The sequence below is a fragment of the Grammomys surdaster genome, unplaced genomic scaffold (genome assembly GCF_004785775.1).
Source record: "Grammomys surdaster isolate TR1022 unplaced genomic scaffold, NIH_TR_1.0 150, whole genome shotgun sequence".
Classification (NCBI taxonomy): Eukaryota; Metazoa; Chordata; class Mammalia; order Rodentia; family Muridae; genus Grammomys; species Grammomys surdaster.
The window spans coordinates 24,302,294-24,322,943 of record NW_021604608.1 but is presented as its reverse complement, the minus strand read 5'-3'; the positions used below and the strand labels follow the sequence as shown (position 1 = coordinate 24,322,943).

Genomic DNA, 20,650 nt, shown 5'->3' with positions numbered 1-20,650 from the left:
CAATCTCATCCTTGTGGCTCATCATATGTTTGCTTGGTTTATAGGCTGATACAGCCCTGCCTGTCTTATTTGAATGCAGGCCCTCACAGTAGTATAACTAATATTTTACCCACCGAATCATCCCTGATTCTGTGTGCATTCAGAACCTTTGGAAAAATTATTTGCCTTTCATATTTAAGTTATTTATATTTAAATTAAATGACATCATTTGCATTGAGTTAACTCTTAAACGGGCTTTATTTACTGAATGTTTGTGAAAATAGTAAAATATGTAAAATATATATTTTGATACCCACTTTTCCATGAAAGGATATTTAATCATTAGGCCTTTTGGCTCAATAAACCAACACTAATTAACTATACCAAATAATAGAGAAAGTTATATTTAATAATATTATCATGACAATATTTAAATGTTCAGCTAATTAAATGTACAGAACGATGTGAAAATAAGATCAAAACTTGTAGTCACAGTATCTGAGTATACATACACACACACACACACACACACACACACGCACACACACACACACACACACACACATATATATATATATATATATATATTTGAAATGTTAAATGGTACCAACTCAGGTTCTTTGCCCAAGTATACTTATCCTATTGCATTTACTGTCAACAGCTCATTCTTATTTCTGGAAAGCAGAGTTAGGATAATCCCTAAAAATAATATAATGATAATATAAGTTCCATGTTTGGTGATTTTAATAAAGGTAGTAGTAGTAGCAGCAGCAGCAGCTGTAATAGTAAATTTGTTTGTGATGATGTAGTAATCAGTTAATTCCAAAATTTTGAAGTATGAGTAATAGTAGCAAAATGTGTATTATATTTTCTACCCACAGATTTTTTTCCATGTATTCTCAGTACAATAAGCAATCATCATCCTGTCCTTGTCCAGGAAATATATAGGGAATACCTATGTAAAATTTATGACCCTGTCAGTGGATATCTCTTGAAATTTTAACCTTTCTATTTCAAATCATGGGGAAAAGGCAGATAACTCTACTAAACTCCTTTTAGAGTTTAGAGAAATTCCTTGGGCAATTCGTTAAGATGGTCGGGATTACACTGGTTTTTTTTCTTAGATTAATGGGAGAGGCACCCTCATGTGTCAGAATCAGAACACACTGCCCCTTTTATGTGAACTATCTATGGAGTTACTCTATAATTCATCATCCTAAGTAGGTCATTTTGTAAGTGAGAGAGAGGGATTTAAAAATAATTCCATGGAAACAGATTTGAAACAGGCTTGTCCTGGGTAAAATTAAGGAATTTTCATGTTATGAATGAAAATTAGTTCATGGTGCTTGATTGATTTGCTTTAGGCATATGTATGTTATCATTGACTAAACATGACTCCTCTGTTGATTGTATGACAGAACCCCACTTGTCTTTTCTGATATTATCTCTTAAATATTAGGTAAAAACACTTTCTACATGAAAACAATTAATTTATGTAGCCATCATCAAAGTCCTTTCATATGCAATAACGTGTCATCAAAGAATTTCCTGTATTGTACTACATTAAGAGTTTAGGAAGATCTGATACATATGATATCAAAACATTTTTAGTAACTAGCTACAGATAACTGTAGATGCAGACACTTCGGTGTGGGATACAGAAGCTAAGGTGAAATAGGGCATGTAGAGATATTTGAAAAAAATATAAGAGAAGGTAATGTGAGAAGGGCAAATAGAACGGAGAAGCTTTGTGCAAAACAGTTGTTTGATACCTGTTAAACTAGAAAGAGGAGACAAAGTTTAGATGGAATGTCTTGAGAATATATTGCTCTTCTAAGAAAGGGAAGTATCAGACATGAATAGATTCAGTACTGTCCCTGCATGTTCTGTTATTGCCTGAAAGTATCCACTGGTAACTGGGGCCTGTATAGTCTCAGGGCTGCTCTCAGGTGCTTGCAGCTGAATAGGTTGAAGAGCAATGTTCCCAGACCAGGGTATCTTTCAGCAAATTTCAGGGCTATCATGATAATAATGTCGACAGAATAATGTACTATCTTTCCTCAGAAAAAGCTCCATTTAATTATTTATTTTCTATGATTAGAAATTCAATTCAGAACTCCTTCTGGTATAGATACAGCAGAAGTTCATTCTTAGGTTGTGAATACTTCTATATTAGGTTCTCTCTGTTCATTCATATTATAAATTATATATTGGAAAATTGTATAATACTGTTAAATAAAGAATAACATCTGTGGTTTCACTTGTATAAAATATTGAGTATACATGTTACCTGTTTTCTCATCAAATACTTAGACTCACTTTATACATAAATGATAGACAAACTGCTTAATGTTATATTCATATGCTCTTGTGATCATAATGCCTTTTATTTATAGTTTTGGTAAGTATTAGAGATTAAATTCCAGACCTCATGCATACTAAGCATATTCTTGAGTTCTCAAATGCTTGGCTAAGTTCCTAGCCCCCTTTTCAGATTATTTATAAGCATTAATTGATTACATATGAACAATCTATTATGTGAGTATTTAGTTATTTACTAAAGCATACTCATATTATAAAATGTCTGCTGTTTCTTAACTCAATAAACCCAGTTATGTGCAATGTTTTTCAGTATTATTTGTTTGACTAATCTACTGTGTTTTAGGAAATCTTTACTAAGTCAGTAATGCTATGCTATTTGTCTGCATTTCCAGAATTCCACACATTTTAAATACATGGTAATTTCTCCATAAATGAATGAAAACTGTGTTGGAGACCAGTCTTCTTAGAAAGCCTTTTTCACAGAGACAGTGTGATTCCTTAATATTCACACTTTCAGAAGTGTGATCCTTTGAAGTTATTTTACCTTCTTGGAACCAAAAGATGGAGAAGGAAGCATTGTAGACTTTTCAATCACTTCATTCATACTATGTAATGTGGGCTCCTCCAAAGTAGCAGATCCATACCCCACCATCTTTAGTAAAGATAAATCAGGTCATTCAGGAAAACTTCAGAAGGCTCAATTTTTTAGATTATATAAATTTTAGAAACAAAAAAATAAATCTGCTTTTTATTATTTAACCCATAAGGCATCTTGTAAACCTTTTCATACCTATGAGGTAGAGATGTATGTGTTTTCCCCAGAATTAATGTATATTAGATGACAACGTGTCAAAGGTACCACCACAAGTTAAGGGTAGGTAAAGTTCCTTAAAACCATTGATATTTAGTAGGCACAATGGCTGAAATAGCAATGAAACCATTAATTATCATAGTAGACAATTAGTAAAATTACATAATAAAGACTAAAAGACTCATTGAGGTTACATTTACATGAATTTGAATTGCTTATAGACTTCTTTGAGAATGAGTCCAGAAAACTTCTAATGTGAGTAAAGGAAATTTAGTCATGAAGATTTAGTTCCTATTGTTCCCCAAACTATGTCAATTTTACATTAATCTCCAAACTGTTTACAAGATCTACATAACCAGTGGAGTGTAAAAATTATGTTTCAAAAATAGTATTCTTAATTATCTAAGTAAGACCAATATGATATTAAAATACTTAACAAATATTTTTAAACTGATTTGGATAGCTTCAAGGAAGGTGTAGTGAAATTAGAATTAACGAAATTTCTTTTATATTATGTGATAAAGTAAGAAAAAATAGTTCTATAATATTAACAAGATCACTTTTCTGTGCTGCATATTAAATATAAGTCATTATAAATGTGGTTTTGTTGATCAAAGTTTACCATACAAAGTAGGGTGAAAAATCTTTAATTTACTGAGAGATTTGACTGCGATTATGTTTCAAGAGAAGGATATATACTTATATTATTCAGCAATTCTTCCACACCTACTAAATATTCCTTCTCTATAGCATGGATTGAGAGATGAAAGGGAGTTTAAAACAGAGCTTATTAACAATGTCTCAGCCTCTATATGATAACTAACTTCCAATAATTATATTCCAAGATGTCTCACCATCCTGAGTTTTTAGAATTTCAGTGTTTTCAATGTCTTAGTTTGCCTAAGTGTATACTTATTTATTTTAGAGAAAACAATGAGATCTTTTTAAGAAATTAATATAAGGTTATATAACGATAATTTGCAAAATATATAAAAGACAATTGAAACAATGAATCACTTGTATAAAATTCTAATAAATAAATCTTTATAGAAGTTTATTTTTATTATTTGTAATAGCTACTGCTTTATTTGAAGTGTATGGGAAAGCCATCATTTTCATTTGCAAGTATTCCCTCAATGAAAGCAGTATTTCATTCTCTTTGCTGAGCAGTGCAACTGTCAGAGTCTCAGATCCACCAACAGATCATAGTCAAATCAACTAATCCCCTCAGGTGCTATTCCTCCATTGATAATGTACTAGAATACAGATAATAAGGCAGAAGCATGGAGCTGTCAATTAGCTTGTGACTCTACAAAGGATATTTCCTAAGGTTGTACAAAAAGTACATTCTATTACATGTTTTACATCATCATTTAAGTAGGATAAAATGAAAGAGCAAAGATCAGACTAAGTCTTCTTCTGTACAGGATGTGGCCTTGGCGAGAGAAATTGGAAAGTTTGGAGAAAACAATCGGAGGCAAGAGTCACAAGTATATGTCTACTTGTTTTCTAAGACAGGAAATAAAAATACAAAAAACCATGGTGACATTATAAGTAGGAAAATACCAGGTTAAATCCTGTTGGTTGCAAACTGATCTGAAATGCTTGTGGCTTACAAACCTAGGCTGCTTGAACACTATAGTTCTGTTATGGCTTGCCCATGTCACCTTTGTTCTTGGACTAAAAAGATCAAGTACCCTTTAATACAACTAGTTATCTGCCATGGTACATTTATATAGGATTAGACAATCTACCTTGGTATGATTAATAACTTATGTTTCAAAACCATTTAAAGAGTATTATTTAATACTTATTAATATTTGAGGCCAAGGTTATTTAATATTATTTAATATTTGAAGTCAAGGTTTGGATAATTCTTTTGCAGGAAGAACTGGCCAAGTCAGAAGCAATTGGGCTGAGAAGTATGCCTGAATAGAAAAGAACAAACACACATTGTAAAGAAACTAAACACAGCTAGCTACTAGCTGAAAATATCAAAATCATGACAGAGATGAATTAGGACATGAAATTCTTTAAAATCAAGCTTCCCTTTATTGTTTTAGTTAATGTTTCATTGCTCAACATTTTGTTCTGTAAAAAAAAAAAAAAAAAAACAAAAAAAAACAGGTATAAATCAAGGCATGCGGATAACAGTCTTATTTTGGTCCATGATTTTGGAGGTTTCACCATGTAACTGTTGATTTCATTATGTTGGGTTAGTAAAGCTACATGACAGTGAGGTAAAAGCAATATTGGACAGCTTGTGTACTCTCTTGGAAATCTAGAAGCAAAGTGATAGGGATACAAAGAGAACGGTGGTCCATGATGCCTTTCAAAGGCATAACCCAGTTATGTAACTGTACTATACAAGAATTCATCTTCAAAGATCCCATTACCTTTCAGTGGTTTCACAGGCTGAAGATCAAAGTTCTACCCATGGCCCATCTGAGGACATTTTACATATAATCTATAGACAAACACATATTAAATACATAAAAAAGAATATTATTTACTAACAATTTGTGGTGACACCAATAGATATATAGTAATAGTGCATAAAGATTTAAATATACTGATGTAAGTAATTTAGAAAAATACATATCCTTGAGTTATTCAATATTAGGTTTAGGTGTTGGACCTTCTTCACTGAATAACTAAAGACATAAAATATAGTCTGCTGACAAGTCTATAATGATTTCCATTAAACAAGAATGGGGTAGTTAAACTTTGTGATAAAAAATCCATTAATTCTATTTTCTATTTTTAATCTATATATAAATATTATACCTGAATCTATATCTGTTTTACTTGAATGTCTTTACCATTATTAGGTAATAGAATGAATTCTTATGCTTATTATAAATATATCTGTGTTTCTATGTAGAGATATAACCAAATGCACATAAGAGTACAGGACAACAGTACAGAAAAGAGTCCACTACAGAGAAGAGAGGAGGAAAAGTTAAACGTAAGGAGACGAGTAAGGACAGACTGTAGATAATGGGCATGAGTTAGGAGAAAGGACATAAATCTAATTCTTTTACTAGTTTCTGTCTTGAAGTTTTTGGTCTGGTGGTCTTTAATGAAAGGATTATAAATACAAAATTTTACTCCTTCCTTAGTAAAATGGTTCTTTATATGCTTTCCTGATTCTTGTAATATACTCATGTTTTATATATTTTGCTAGACCTTTACTAATTTCCTTATGATTATTCACTTTTAATTTTAATCATTTACTGTAAACATTACCAAGTCACCACATGCAGCGTTGGGTGTTACATTCTGAACAAGTCTAAGGAGCAATCTTCATATATTTATTAAATATTCTGTTTATGTTATGGAGCAGTTTAAAGACATATTCAATATTTTCTTTAGCATGCGTAGTGGACTTTATTTTTAATGTATTTCTTATTTTAGTATTACCTTGTATGCTATTACAATTTAAAGTGATATATATGTTTGCCCTGTTTTCATAGAACCATATAAGTTACAATTTTGAAGTAACTTACATATTTATAAATACACATTTTCATAAAACTTTTTCTGCACAACATTCTCTTTGAATAATTTAGCGTCGATAAAGCAGATGATGAAGATGATGAAGATTTAACGATGAATAAAACATGGGTCTTGGCACCAAAAATTCATGAAGGAGATATCACACAAATTCTCAACTCTTTGCTTCAAGGTTATGATAACAAACTTCGTCCCGACATAGGCGGTAAGTCTGAGGTATCAATCTTGGATTTTGATGACTCCACTGGTACTAATTTAGTCATTATCTTATATTCAATGGATGTTCCAGATTGTTATGGTTAAGGATTGTTTTATTTTTTGAAATTAATTTTTATTGGATATTTTATTTATATTTCAGATGTTATCCTCTTTCCCCATTTCCCTCCAACCCAGAAACCCCTATCCCATTCCCCCTCCTCCTGCTTCTATGAGGATGTGCCCCCAATCACCCCCCACTTCCACTCCCAGCCCTCTAATTCTCACACACTGGGGCATCCAGCCTTCACAGGATCAAGGGCCTTGTTTCCCACCTATGCCCAACAAGGCCATCCTCCCCTACATATACAGCTGGAACCATGGGGATAAGGATTGTTAACAGCTGTGCTCAGGAGTCTTTGAAGAGTTCATGTTCTGAAAGGAAACAGAAAACAAATATTTTTAATGTGGTTTTGTGTCAACTGATACTATAAAAGGTGTTAGCAAGGAGTTTTGATAAAATATTTTGGAAGACTAAAGAGAATCATAAAAGTGATGGTGCCAAAAAATAATTGAAGGTACTACATTTCTGGCAAGGGAACATATTTTATTAATAGAGGACTATAAGAAGCGATGGCAAAGTTGCTGAAGGAATCAACTCTGTTCACCATTGTATCTCTAAGGCCCTGGCAAGTATGTCTTCATTTAACAAAACAATTAACTCTGAAGGTTCTTACATTAACTTCAAAACAAAACCAAATAAGCAAACAAAAATTTACCAAATTTAATTGAAAGTGTCTTAAAATTACATTTAACAACAAATTTCATACATGTAGAAGAATTTCCTGAGTTTATTACGGTTAATGGTGTAAATTATTTTTCCTTAAAATTATTATAATAATAGAAATATTCTTAAATATAATAGGTATCCTTGAAGATTTTAAGAACAGTAATTGTATTTTCCTAGAATGTACATTCAATCTATATTAATAAAATCAATTTTGTATATGTACACAACATTGATTAACCATTATTTATTGTACAATAATTGTATATTTGTTTTAGTAATATAAAGATGTGATTGTCTTCACAATGATGACTACATTACTTGTTTAATTTCATTCAAAAGTGCCATGACAAGATTTGAATACAGGACACAACAGTTTTGGTTTGTTTCTGATCCCAGAGGACTAATTTACATTTCAGTAATGTATAGGAATGATGGTAGGTATGAGAATATTTTAAGACACTATGCTTGTTATATTCTCTTCCTATATTGCAAGGCTTTTATCCCCCTAAAACTTGAAACACTTTCTGATATAGAGCATATTTTTTTCAGTATTATCTACAAGTAAGTTTTAATTATTGAATAACTTTAATCAAGGGCTGGAGAGATGGCTCAGAGGTTAAGCACACTGACTGCTCTTCCAGAGGTCCTGAGTCCAATTCCCAGCAAACTCATGGTGGCTCAGAACCATCTGTAATGGGGTTTTATGCCCTCTTCTGGTGAGTTAGAAGAGAGTAATGGTGAATACATAAAATAAATAAATATTTTAAAAAAAAGTCAGTCAAGCTTTAAATAAATTTGATTTATATATAAAATTTAGGGTGCAGTTTCTCCATTGTTTCATCTGTTTGCATGTTTACCCCAGTGTAAAGCACCATACTAACTTACATCTCATACCTCATTTAATAACATTGTATCTGTGTGTGCGTAGGATAGTGATTGATTGGCCATGTTGCTGTTTGCATTGTCTCTATGTTTTCTAAAAATGATTTTAGTTACATAGACTAATGAGTTACACATTACTTTTCTTTTATTCTCTGGATATCTGACATGAATGTATATACTTCCTTAAATATTTGGAAGAAAACCTTAGAAAATTTATGTTGGAATAGAATTTTGTTTGTGGGCTATATCTGCAGTATATAAAAGTTTTAGTGGATTACATGCAAAGTTAAAACTTGTGTGCAAATTTTGATGAAAATCATTAAAATGAATGTTATATTTTTAAATTGCTCATCTTCAATAGTTTTATATTTTTTATTTTTAATGTTCCTATGATCTTAGTATTTTCCATTTATCATTGATTTTATTAACCATCTGTTTCTTTATCTATAAAAAATCTTGAATAAAGTTTCAATTTCCTTTTTATATCAGTTCCAGTTATTTCTTTGCCAATTTTCTGTGGTGAATAGTTGCAGGACCATTTCACTGTTGTAAAATATTGGATTTATTAATTTAGTTTATTTTAGTACTTATACATTATCTCTTTTCCTAGGTTGTTTAAATAAATTCATTTTAAAATTGTTATAATAAAAATCTGTATTTATAATTCAATTATCTGCAATGTTAACATTAGAAACTCAATTTAAGAGAAATTAAGAGAAGAGTATTGTCACAAGGCTACTACTTAAACATCAAATCTTCTAACCTTATGCCTCTTGACATCCTGCAGTATTTGTGTTTATATGACCTTAGTAAATTAATAGAGAAATAGAAGTAGTCTTCTTTGGTTATTCAGAATCAATCAAGCAATCAGTCCTGAAAACACACACACACACACACACACACACACACACACACAATCAGATATGTATATATACATATGTATATGTAAGTTAAAACTAAGCCCTAAGCATTCTAAGCAGAATGTGTTTATATGATTAGGCAAATATATATCTATATGACGCCTCCTCTCTCTCCTCTCATGCAGTTTTATTCTCTTTCTATCTCTTGTCAGAAAACATAAAACTGAGGAATAATAATAAAATATAATAGGATAAATCAAAATGAACAAATTAGAGTATGACAAAGCAACCAAATACAAAGAAGCCAAAGAAAATGCACAGTAAATGTATATAGACACAGAGATATACATATGTACATACATATATATGCATACATTTATTCATGTACTTACATGTTCATTATGTACTTATATGTTCATTGTTTGTTAGAAGTGGGTATGAGTCAGAGATAGCTTGTGAGTTATGGACGACGCCCTGTGTCTCCCTCTTCTTTCAGCTTTAGGATCCTATTCAGTTCTAGGACTCCATTTGGTTTGGACCATTCTGGCCCTGTGCATGCTGTCACTGTCTGTTTCTGAGTTCATATGTGAACCAATTCTGCTGTATCTCGAAGGCCTTGGGTTCTTTGGTATACTCCATCCACTCTGGCTTCACCACTGCTTCTGCAGCTGAGTGTTCTGAGCCATGAGGGGAGGGACTTAATGGAGACATCTCATTGAGGGTTTCAACTGGGAGCAAGGAGGAGTACACAGGAAGGAGTCAAGGGAAGAAAGAGGCAGTGGAAAATTAGGTAATTATATTTTAATTTAAAAAAAGAGAGAGAGAGACCAAGAGCACTAGTCAGTTAAGTGCCCCTCAGTTTGAATTTGCCTAATAGATTTATTATAGTCTTGTTAGTCTTTTGTTTAGAATCTCACAGCAGTGATTCGATCCCTTTCAGTGCATTGCATCAGGAAGATGTGTTACTGCTCAATCCTAGTCTAGCGTGTTGCTTGTGATATTAAACGTTGTTAATATGCTTAAGTATCATCTTGCAATTGTCTCTAAAAGGTGCTATGTTCCCATTTACTGGTTAATTTATTTTAAAGTGATACTGTGAAACTGTGCTAAAGTTTCCAGCATAGACCTGTCCATTATTGGTAGATCATCAGTGAGTCATACCTGTGACAATTGTTCCTGCCCTACTTTCCAAACAGGCTCAAGATGGCCATTATTCATTTTATGAGTATTGACTGTAATTCTATCATAAAAAACAGTGCCTCCTCCTCTTGCAATTGCTTGCCTATAATTAATATCATCAACAAAGACCATAAGCCATTATTTTGCTTTATGCTTCATAATCCGTCATTGTCATTATTCATTGTATTCTACAATGTGAAACCTTCAACCACAGGAGTTTCTTATAATTTGTCCCCTTTGTTTGTGTAAGTGTCCCTACTGTTTTATAAGCTCAAGATTTTTTCCCTCACATCAGACATTCCAGCTCATCTTGACCTAGAACTAGAATTCACTCGTCCTCCAAGAACATTGAGTTCTCTTGTACTTTTATTTGTTTTTTTGTAAGGACATTTAGAATTCAAGATCTAAACCTTAGACGTATTCATTACTATTGTGTATCACTCATTTTTTTATTCTCCCAGTGGACTATGGTAGAAAATTACTTGTTTTTTACACACATTCCTAGGCATTAATACTCATATACATGTTTTATGAGGTATGATTTTGAACTGTAGTTTTGGCTTAAATACAAACATCACATTCAATCTAGCCCTCGGTTCTCTCTCTCTCTCTCTCTCTCTCTCTCTCTCTCTCTCTCTCTCTCTCTCTCTCTCTCTCTCTCTCTTCCTTTCTTGTTTTACGTTTTCTAGAATATTCTTTATTGGGTATTTCATTTATTTGCGTTTCAAATGTTATCCCCTTTCCCGGTTTCCCCTCCGGAAACACCCTATCTCCTTTCTCTCCTCCTGCTTCTATGAGGGTGCTCCCCCACCCACTCACCCACTCCCGCCTCCCCATCCTGGCATTTCCTATACTACAGGACCAAGGGTCTCTCCTCCCTTTGGAGACCTACAATGCCATCCTCTGCTACATATGCAGATGAAGCCGTGGGTCCCTCTATGTGTGTACTCTTTGGTTGGTGGTTAAGTCCCTGAGAGCTATGGGTGGGGAGTGGGGGGGGGGGGGGTCTGGTTGGTTGATATTGTTGTTCTTCCTATGGGGTTGCAAACCCCTTCAGATTCTTCAATCCTTTCTCGAACTCCTCCACTGGGGACTCTGTGCTCAGTCCAAAGTTCGGCAGCGAGCATCCGCCTCTGTATTTCTTACAGCTTTCTTTTCCAACGTTAGGACAGGATCCTAATGTCTCTACCATATATCCGCATATTTAGCCCTCATAAGAGCATATAAGTTTAGAACTTAATGTGTATCTCTATGCATGTTATGCTTCATTAATCACATATTTTGAATTAATTCCTGGATTCGGTATAAATTCTAAATCTAACTATATTTTCCAAATTGTTATTCTGTTTACTCAGTATCATGAACTATTTTACCTATTACTTGAGTTACTTTCCTATTATATATGATATTTTAAGCATTTGCTTCTTCACTTTCATGCGTATTTTATGTACTAGAAATACTGTAGTATATAGTATAATACTGTAGTATATAATATATCCATAATATACTGTTATAGTATATGATATATAGTATTTAATATAGTAATATTCTAGCTTATCTTGACCTAGAACTAGAATTCATTCATCCTCTAAGGACATTGAATTCTGTTGTACTTTTATTGGATTTTTGGAATGACATTTAAAATTTGAGATCTAAACCTCAAAAGCATTCAATACTATAATACTGTTAATATATAATATCCTTTAATGCTATTATCTCATAATTCTATTGTCTCTTTAATTTTTAGAGTTACCTGAGTTAACATGCACATATGTTTGAATATATCAACTTTACTACCATTATATTTGTCCTAAAATTTTTGGTATTTTTTTATGAGAATTGTACTGCGGTTAGAAAATTTCTTTAAAAAAAATGGTATCTTGATAATATGGAATCTTCCAACAGTACAATGTGGACTGACTTTCCATTCGTTCACATTTAGGTTGTGATTTCTAAGAGTACTTAAAATATTTCCCATGTAGTTTCTTTACATGTCCTCATTCAAGTCTTAGGTATTTATTAATGTTACAAGCAATGTTTTCTCAACCATCATATCTAGGAATGTTGATGTACAATCCTCATTATGTTTTCTGCTATTTCATAATTTTTATTTTAAACATTGTTTTATGAATTTTCAGAATATGCTATCAGAGCATATGTTGATAATTAACCCCCTGCTGCATCAGTTAATATGCAGTCCCACCTAATAATACTCACTAGGAGTCTACTTGCTATGTTTGTGATCTCACAGAAAACAATATTTTCAATTAGTTTTCATTTGGGTCCAATATCTTATTCTATATTTGCATTATTAAACTTACATTTTTATCAGTTTAATCAATAGTCTTTCTTGTCATTTTTATATCTTGAGTCATTCTTTCTGTAGGCAGATTTTCCTTCATCATTTATGAATATTAAGCCTTTTTTGTTGACTTGATCTTAAATGTACATACAGATGTAAAAGCTCGAGTGCTCTCTTTCTTTTCTGAGTTTCCCCTTAATAGCATACTTTGCTTCTGGCATGCTCAACTTTTTCAGTTTGAAAAGTGTGATGACAGTTCAATGCTTTATTCTTTGATGCTTATATGATTTTAAGTTGCTCTTTCTGTGATAGGTTTATTCAATTGTTTTGTAATATTTCAAAAAAATGGTTTTACTAATATATTTCCAAACATCATTCTGTTTAATTAGTTTTCCCCCAAGCACTTGATTGTTTTAAAGAATCTGTTTTTATGTATTTAATGCCAGGAAGATTCATTTATTTGCTTGTTTGTTTGTTTGTTTGTTTGTTTCACATGATTCCATTACTATTTCTATTCCAATGCAATGATTTCTTCTTGGCTTTAATTATCAGTAAATTCGTCACACTTGCTGACCTTGAATTTATCATGTATTTAATCTCTTTATAATGATTATACTCTATTATTACATTTCTAAAGTATTCACTATTGGTCATCCTGTGATTCCATCTTTGTACACAAGCAACAGGCTTCTTTCTCAGCTTTGTGAAGGACAGGGACTATGTCTCAGGCTTACCATCTGAATTTCTGATTCAAAGTGATTAGTGTTCTTTCTAGAATACTGGCTTGAATACAGGCAGCTACTCTGAGGATTTTTCCTTTGGGGTCTCTATGGCTTACTGCTTGTAAGCATTTTTTCCCATATTGCATTATTATGACTTTAAATAAATTTTGAAATAATTTTTTGTCTAATTATCTTGTGGTTTGTAGATATTTTACCATCGATGTTCTCAGGCTCTACACATAGCATTTAGTGGCTGTGGTGGTGATGTTTCTTTTGTGTTGATGGGGATTGAATGACATTTGGATTGTTGGATTCTGTTCCTTTGTAGAAACATATAATTCTCCTTTCACTATTTTTCTCTTTCCCCATTCAATTTTTAAAGCATGTTTCTATTTTCACTTTTGACATTGTGCTCTGCCCAGAAACACCTTATTTTTGAATAATATTCTTTTATAACACACTTAGTCAAAGATTTCTTTTTTCTTACTGTTTGTTCTAGTCTCAAAACATGTTCTTAAGTATCTTCAGATTGATGACACACAAGTTATCTTTAATGGGATTTTCACATCATTCTGAAGCTTGTTACAGACTTCCTTCTCTCACAAATCTTGTTTTATTCTGTTAACAGAAGAAAAGTCATACAGAGTGAGACGTTTGAGGTATTTCTAAGAGAATCTGTTCTCAATTCTTTCTCCCCCTCACTTCTGTCCCCCTTGCCTGGATTTTTCTGATTCTATCTATTCCCAGAAAGCCATTTTGGAATTTGAGCACAGATTTTTTTCTTCTTCTCTGCACTACTGCATTTTCCATTTTGTTGGAAATGTTGGAACTTTAGGCAGAGTTATACACTACTTTGACCACACAGTTTATTCTTCTTCAGTTTCTTCTTGGACATATGGGAAATTAAGTGAATATTGCCTAATTTCAATAGTTGAGAAGTGTTTTAGAATATTCTTATCACTGACTATTTCTACTGAACAATAGTGGCTTCAGTTGTCTGGGCCTAAGACTTGTATTTAGATTCTGGTTCCTTTGTTGCACATATATTCCTGGAGTAACTAAACAATTTCTATATTATCCTAAAATCTTAGCAGCTTTTTATATTCAGTTTGTCACATAACTTGGGGATACCAAATACCTGAGGACATTTCATGCAGGACTCCCAACTCCACTCCATGTTACTGATCTTGTTGCAGATAAATCCTGGGTATCTCACAGAACTTACTCATATTTTTCTCTAACTTACTGATAGTACAACCTGCTTGATGGACCTGAAGTTTTCTTTGTTGAAAGATGTGCAATCACAATTCAGTATCTTTAATAATACAGGCATTCTTCAGTAAATCCTATGGGCTCTCTTAAGGCTATCACTGTCTTCACACAGCTATCATTTTAAAACACTTGTTTCCCTCCAGATTTTTCTTCATCTCTGCATTATTTTGTTTACTTACATCCAAAGTATTTCAGGATTTTCTTATACAAGCAGATGAGGTTATCAACATATATTTGTATTTATCTTTATTTCATGTATACCCTATACAACCATCAGAATGATAATGATAACACTAATACATTGATATTGTTTATCCATGTTCCATTTCTAATTATTTCAGGATAAGGATTCAGTGAGATAAAAAGAATCACTTTTGTCTCTATTTTTGAATTTGCCAAATTGGTAATAAATGAATAAATACTGAAAAATATCTTGACAATTAAGGTCCCTGACTCATTTTAGTAATTGGGCAAAATTCTGCTAAACAAACTAGAGTTAGACATCTCAAAATAAGTTGACTAATAACTCTCCTAGTTATACTGTGTGGGTAAAATTGTTTATTGGACAAGTAATTTTTAGATATTTAATTCCATAAAGAAATTTGAAGAAAACTTCATTAAACTCTGACCATGGTTTAATAACTAAAGTGCAAATTTAGGAAGAAATATGAGAATGTGAAAACAGACATTGTGAAAAACTCTTAGACAATAAGATCTGTATGGAATTGGGTTTGTACCATTTGAAAACAGTAATATGTTTGGTTTCCTGAAGTTATTTCTATATGAAATAAAATTCATAAACATAGTGTTTTTTTTAAAAAAAACTGTTGTTTCATAAAATGTCTCAATCAATTGTATGGTTTAATTGATTTAATGACTATTTTGTGACAGTAAGAAAAGTCTGTAAAAACTTCCACCATGTATTACAGGTTTGACTTAAACAAACTGCTGTAATAAACTATAGTTGAAAAAAGATACATACAGATCAAACCATAATTATTATAAAATGCAATAAATTTTCAAATCAATGTTATTTAAAAGGCTGATACTCTGCTGAAACAGTCTGAGAGAGACTGGAAAAATGTTTCCAGGAATGCATGATCCCGAAGTCCCCTTATTAAATATAATTTATATTTTCTTTCTCTTATGAAGATGGTCAAGTTAAGCTGAACTTCTGTTTTTTGTATATTTATTCCTTCTGGGATGTCTCTTATCATCTTGGTGTATGTTTATAGAAGTATGTTTAGTCCAAATGTGAGCCCAACCTGGACATGCCAAAATGGATGGTACAAGGACCATGAGGCTGTAATCCTGTACAAAGAACTGTAGGCAACTGAGGAAAACTTAGAACAGGAGAGATGGCCATTCATAGGAAGAGGACTCAAAGTGGTTGTCCAGTGACAAATGATCATTCATGAAAACATACATACGAGCAATATTATACTGACAGAGCAGATTGCAATATACATATATACACATACATTCTTGCATGTGATAATAGTTAGTGAGAAAAAGAAGTCATGAATCCGAAAAGTTCTGGGTAGATAAAAGTTTTAGAAGGAAGAAATGGAAAGGAGAAATGTAATTATATTATAATCCTCCAAATAAATAAAATGTATAGCAATTTAGAAACGAATATTTAAAGCCACATCTAAGAAAGAACTTTACAGAACTAATGCAGTCTCTTCTCAGTTTGTTATCAATGCATGGGTCTCTTGATTATTGTTAGACTGCTACAGGGAAGACCTTTGATATATGTGTATATTGGTGAATTAAACATAATATGTGCTGACTCTTAAGAAGTCAATTTGTGAGGTCAAATGGCATTTCCCTCTAAATTACTTTTCTCTTGAATTGATCTGGAATATTTTTTTCTTTCTAAATATCATTGAAATGTTGCCATTGTCCCACTTTGCAAACATAATGCCAAGAAGATATTTTCTCAACTTTTAAAGGCATTTGATTTTGAGTAATTTTTACCTATAAACAATACTTATAGTATAAGTCAATCATGGGGCAATGAGCACTGTGATAAAGAAGATACAGATTTTTGTTTCTTTCCTTAATTCTGTATTTTTTGTCTTATAATCATTAAGCTTAGTTTTCAAATTAATCTGAAACATTTTCTGTAATTTTCTTACATCCATATCTCCTCATCTTGTGTAGGGCTACAATTTAAAAGACCTTAACTAATTACCAGATAGCTAATGTTACCAAATGATATATATATATATATAAAATAGGACCCATAGCTGGAAAATATGAATTTCATGATTGTTAATGGAATATTTTTTCACCACTGAAAACAAACAGGAAACCGTGAAAATTGTCCATGTTCTATAAACAAACACGGAGACTGTTTTCTCATTTTAGTAATATTTTCATCTTGTTATCATTCTGGTTTTTGGTCTTAAAAAATCCAGTCCTGAAAAATACATCACACATTTCTTATACAAACTTAGTTTCCTTATACAACAAACCAGTAGTTTACCTATTAAGAAAGTATTAAAATAATCTATATCAACAACAAATATTTTGTCTTGAACTGATGATGATCTTTCCTCTGTGGGAACTTCAGTGGCCTTGCTTTTTGATATTGGCAAGCAATTCTCCCACTACGTGAAGGTCATGTAGCCTGTCCCCTAACACCAGAGTTAATATTTGACTAATATATACAGTTTCATCTTATAATTAGTTTAGAAATTTTGATATTATGGAGTCAGGTTAACTGATTAATATGCAGAAGTTCCTACATTTTAATATGCTAAACATGTCTTGTAAAATAAATACCCTGTAGTCATTTGTATTTACTGTAGGCAGTAAGTGTTGCACAATAAATGCAGAAACCGAATATTTGTTGATTTATGTGTATAAATGAAAAATCTGATTATGAAAGAGTTGTATGTTTATTTAGATCAGTTGTAATTGCTTAGAAAAGGCAATAAATATACTTACAAATTCAACTGAGGAACCCCTTATATTGTTGTTAATTTGCTTCATAAAAATTATCCTTTAAATACTAGCTGTAATTAGCTTAATTATGTATTTATTGCCACCAGTAAATAGTTAGCAGAAATAAATGACAAGTAAAGGCACTCATCTTAGAGGTCATCAGTCTCATATAGATTGTAAACCTCTAAATTATGTGACCTATTTTTATTTAAGACAACTACATGAGGATGGCAATTAAAATTACCTTTTCTTACATTAGTCTAGAAACTCAACTTTCTTTTAAGCTACTTCAAAATGACTTATTTATATTTCTGGTTAGGTAAATAGATATAATAGTCAATAGTTCTTGTTGTTGGGAACGTGTAAACAAATCTATGGAGAGAATGAGTCATTCTCCACCTGCAGACGCTAATCATTGACATGTCATTGTAAGCACTGTTTTGCAAAAATGTCTACAAATTTCTACTGAAATTTTGTAGCTTGAGGGCTTTGTTAGATAGGCCAGTGGATGACAGCCTGATAAACATTGAAACTGACAGATTTGGCACTGTGCAAAAGAGAAAGGAAATCCAGTGAAGACTAACACAACCCTTGAACAGAAGTAATATATATGAGGTTAAAAAAGAGAAAGCATACAAAGCTTTCAGTGATAGAAACATGAACCGAACAATATGGTTTCAGCCATGCTGTTATGGCAGATAAACTTTTAACTACAAGGTAACTTTTCTCCTCATTTCCTATATCAAGTTCTCTGGAAAACATGGTAGATTGTCTTCTTGCAAGTGATTTTTTTGAAATTAATTATTTTATTTATTTACATCCCAAATGCTCTCTTTCCCAGTCCTCTCAATCTCAGAATACTTCATCCCATCCCCTTTCCTCTTTGCCTTAGAGATGGTCTTTACCCTTCATCCTCCTTTCTTACAATATCAAGTCTCTACAGAATTAGGTTCATCCTCTCCCACTGAGGCCAGACAAGGCAGTCCTCTGCTACACATATGCCTGGAGCCCCGGACCAGCATGTGTATGCTCTTTGGTTGGTGGCTTAGTTTCTGAGAGCTCCCAGGGTTCCAGGTTAGTTAACAGTTTTGGTCTTTTAATGAGGTTGCCATCTCCTTCAGCAACTTCATTCCTTCAATCACTCTTCCATTGTGGACCCGACCTCAACTGAATGGTTGGCTGTAAGTATCTACATCTGTCTCTTGAAACTCTTATCCTCTCATGTCTACTTTGTGAATATGTTTTGTCTTTTCTCAACTAGAATCCAATGAACCAAAACAAATTGTCCTTTGCATGTTTTTTTATGGAGATGCCGAGTAGAGTTAAAGAAGCTATGTAAAAATATTCTTTTTGGCAGAAAAACAATTGTCAAATATTTTGGTAAATCTCATTAGAGAGAGGTTTAATAGGAACAAATGACTTCAGACATCATCAGATACAGGACTCTAGTGGATAAGTTTTAATTATAAATTTTATCACTTTATAACAATTTAAAATGCAGACCACTGATGTGTATTTTGATAGAATAGGCAAAATCAGATATATTTGCTGAAGACTACCTGAGAAACCCCGAAGGACAACATTCAAAGCAAAATAGATGAGGACCATAGAAACATCTCTATAGTGATCAGTAAAAATGAGTATCAGCAACATCAAGGAACACCCTTACCAAAACAGAGAAAAGAAAGAATGAATATTTGTTAAGATCCTCATGTGAGTCGGGTGTGCAAGCAGCTTCTTACATTACCTCCTTCAGTATGTATGCTACTTTGGCACTCTGTGCCAAAAGCGGCTGTAATTAGTAGACACTTGCAATATATCATCTCAACTCTATTTAGTGACTTCACATTACATCTTTAAATTAGCCATCCTGGATTAAATAACCACTTTGAAAACAGCAAAAGTTAGAAATCAACACCTTTTTCCTTACTCTATGAGAGCAATATTGCTATACACTCACTAAAAAAGATTCATTAAATTTAAATATATATATATATATATATATATATATATATATATATATATATATATTCCTAATCCTAAAAGCCTAGAACTAACTCAGAAAAATTCTGGTAAACATTTTATTGAATTTAGTTGTAATTTTGGTGAACATTTTTTTGGTGAACAATTTTTGATATCCATAATATTTTACATTGTACTCATGAAATATTAACTCAGTGATTTATAGTCATATAACTAGTTTCAAATTCAAATCATTTTCAAATTTTGTAACAAGTTTTTGTTACTACATTTCATAATGAGATACATTATTATTGAAATATATAATTAATATGATGCAAAACTAAATTTAAGGTTTCTCTCAATCCTTGATATCATTAACCATTCTGTGCTACTTTGCAGTGAGACCCACAGTAATTGAAACTGATGTTTATGTAAACAGCATTGGACCTGTTGATCCCATAAACATGGTGAGTAAGAGCTGTTACAATACAGGGTTCACGAGTGCGAGCCTCACAGCAGCATGAGGAAATGAGTGAATTAAGATAGTTGATTGTGAAATGATTCTGTTTTAAGACGGAAATTACTATTATCTTGGTTAGTTTGACAATTTTGACACAGAGTAAGTTCTTCCGAGTAGAGAGAATGCCGGTCGGGAGAAAATGTCTCTGTCATGTTGGCCTGAGTGCAATTGATTGGGGAATTTTCCGAGTTAATGTTTGATGTGGGTAGTGCAGGTGTTTCTAGGTTGTATGAGAAAACAGAATGAGCCAGCTCTGGAGGGCAACCCAGTAAGCAGCAGTCCTCTAAGGTCAATGCTTCAGTTCCTTTTAAAAAGGTTTTGGTCTCCCTGAATTCCTGCCAAGGCTTTCCACAATGATGAACTGTGACCTGCAAGGCAGCTAAACT

At 32.5% G+C, this 20,650-nt stretch overlaps 1 protein-coding gene across 1 annotated transcript in view; it reads left to right on the top strand.

The window, feature by feature from the left end:
• Gabrg1 (gamma-aminobutyric acid type A receptor gamma1 subunit) overlaps positions 1–20,650 on the top strand; it is a 72,091-nt gene that overhangs the window by 16,621 nt on the left and 34,820 nt on the right. The window contains exons 2-3 of the mRNA XM_028765291.1: positions 6,685–6,833; positions 20,144–20,211. Coding sequence (XP_028621124.1) covers positions 6,685–6,833; positions 20,144–20,211 — 217 coding nt within the window. The remainder of the gene's footprint in view (positions 1–6,684; positions 6,834–20,143; positions 20,212–20,650) is intronic.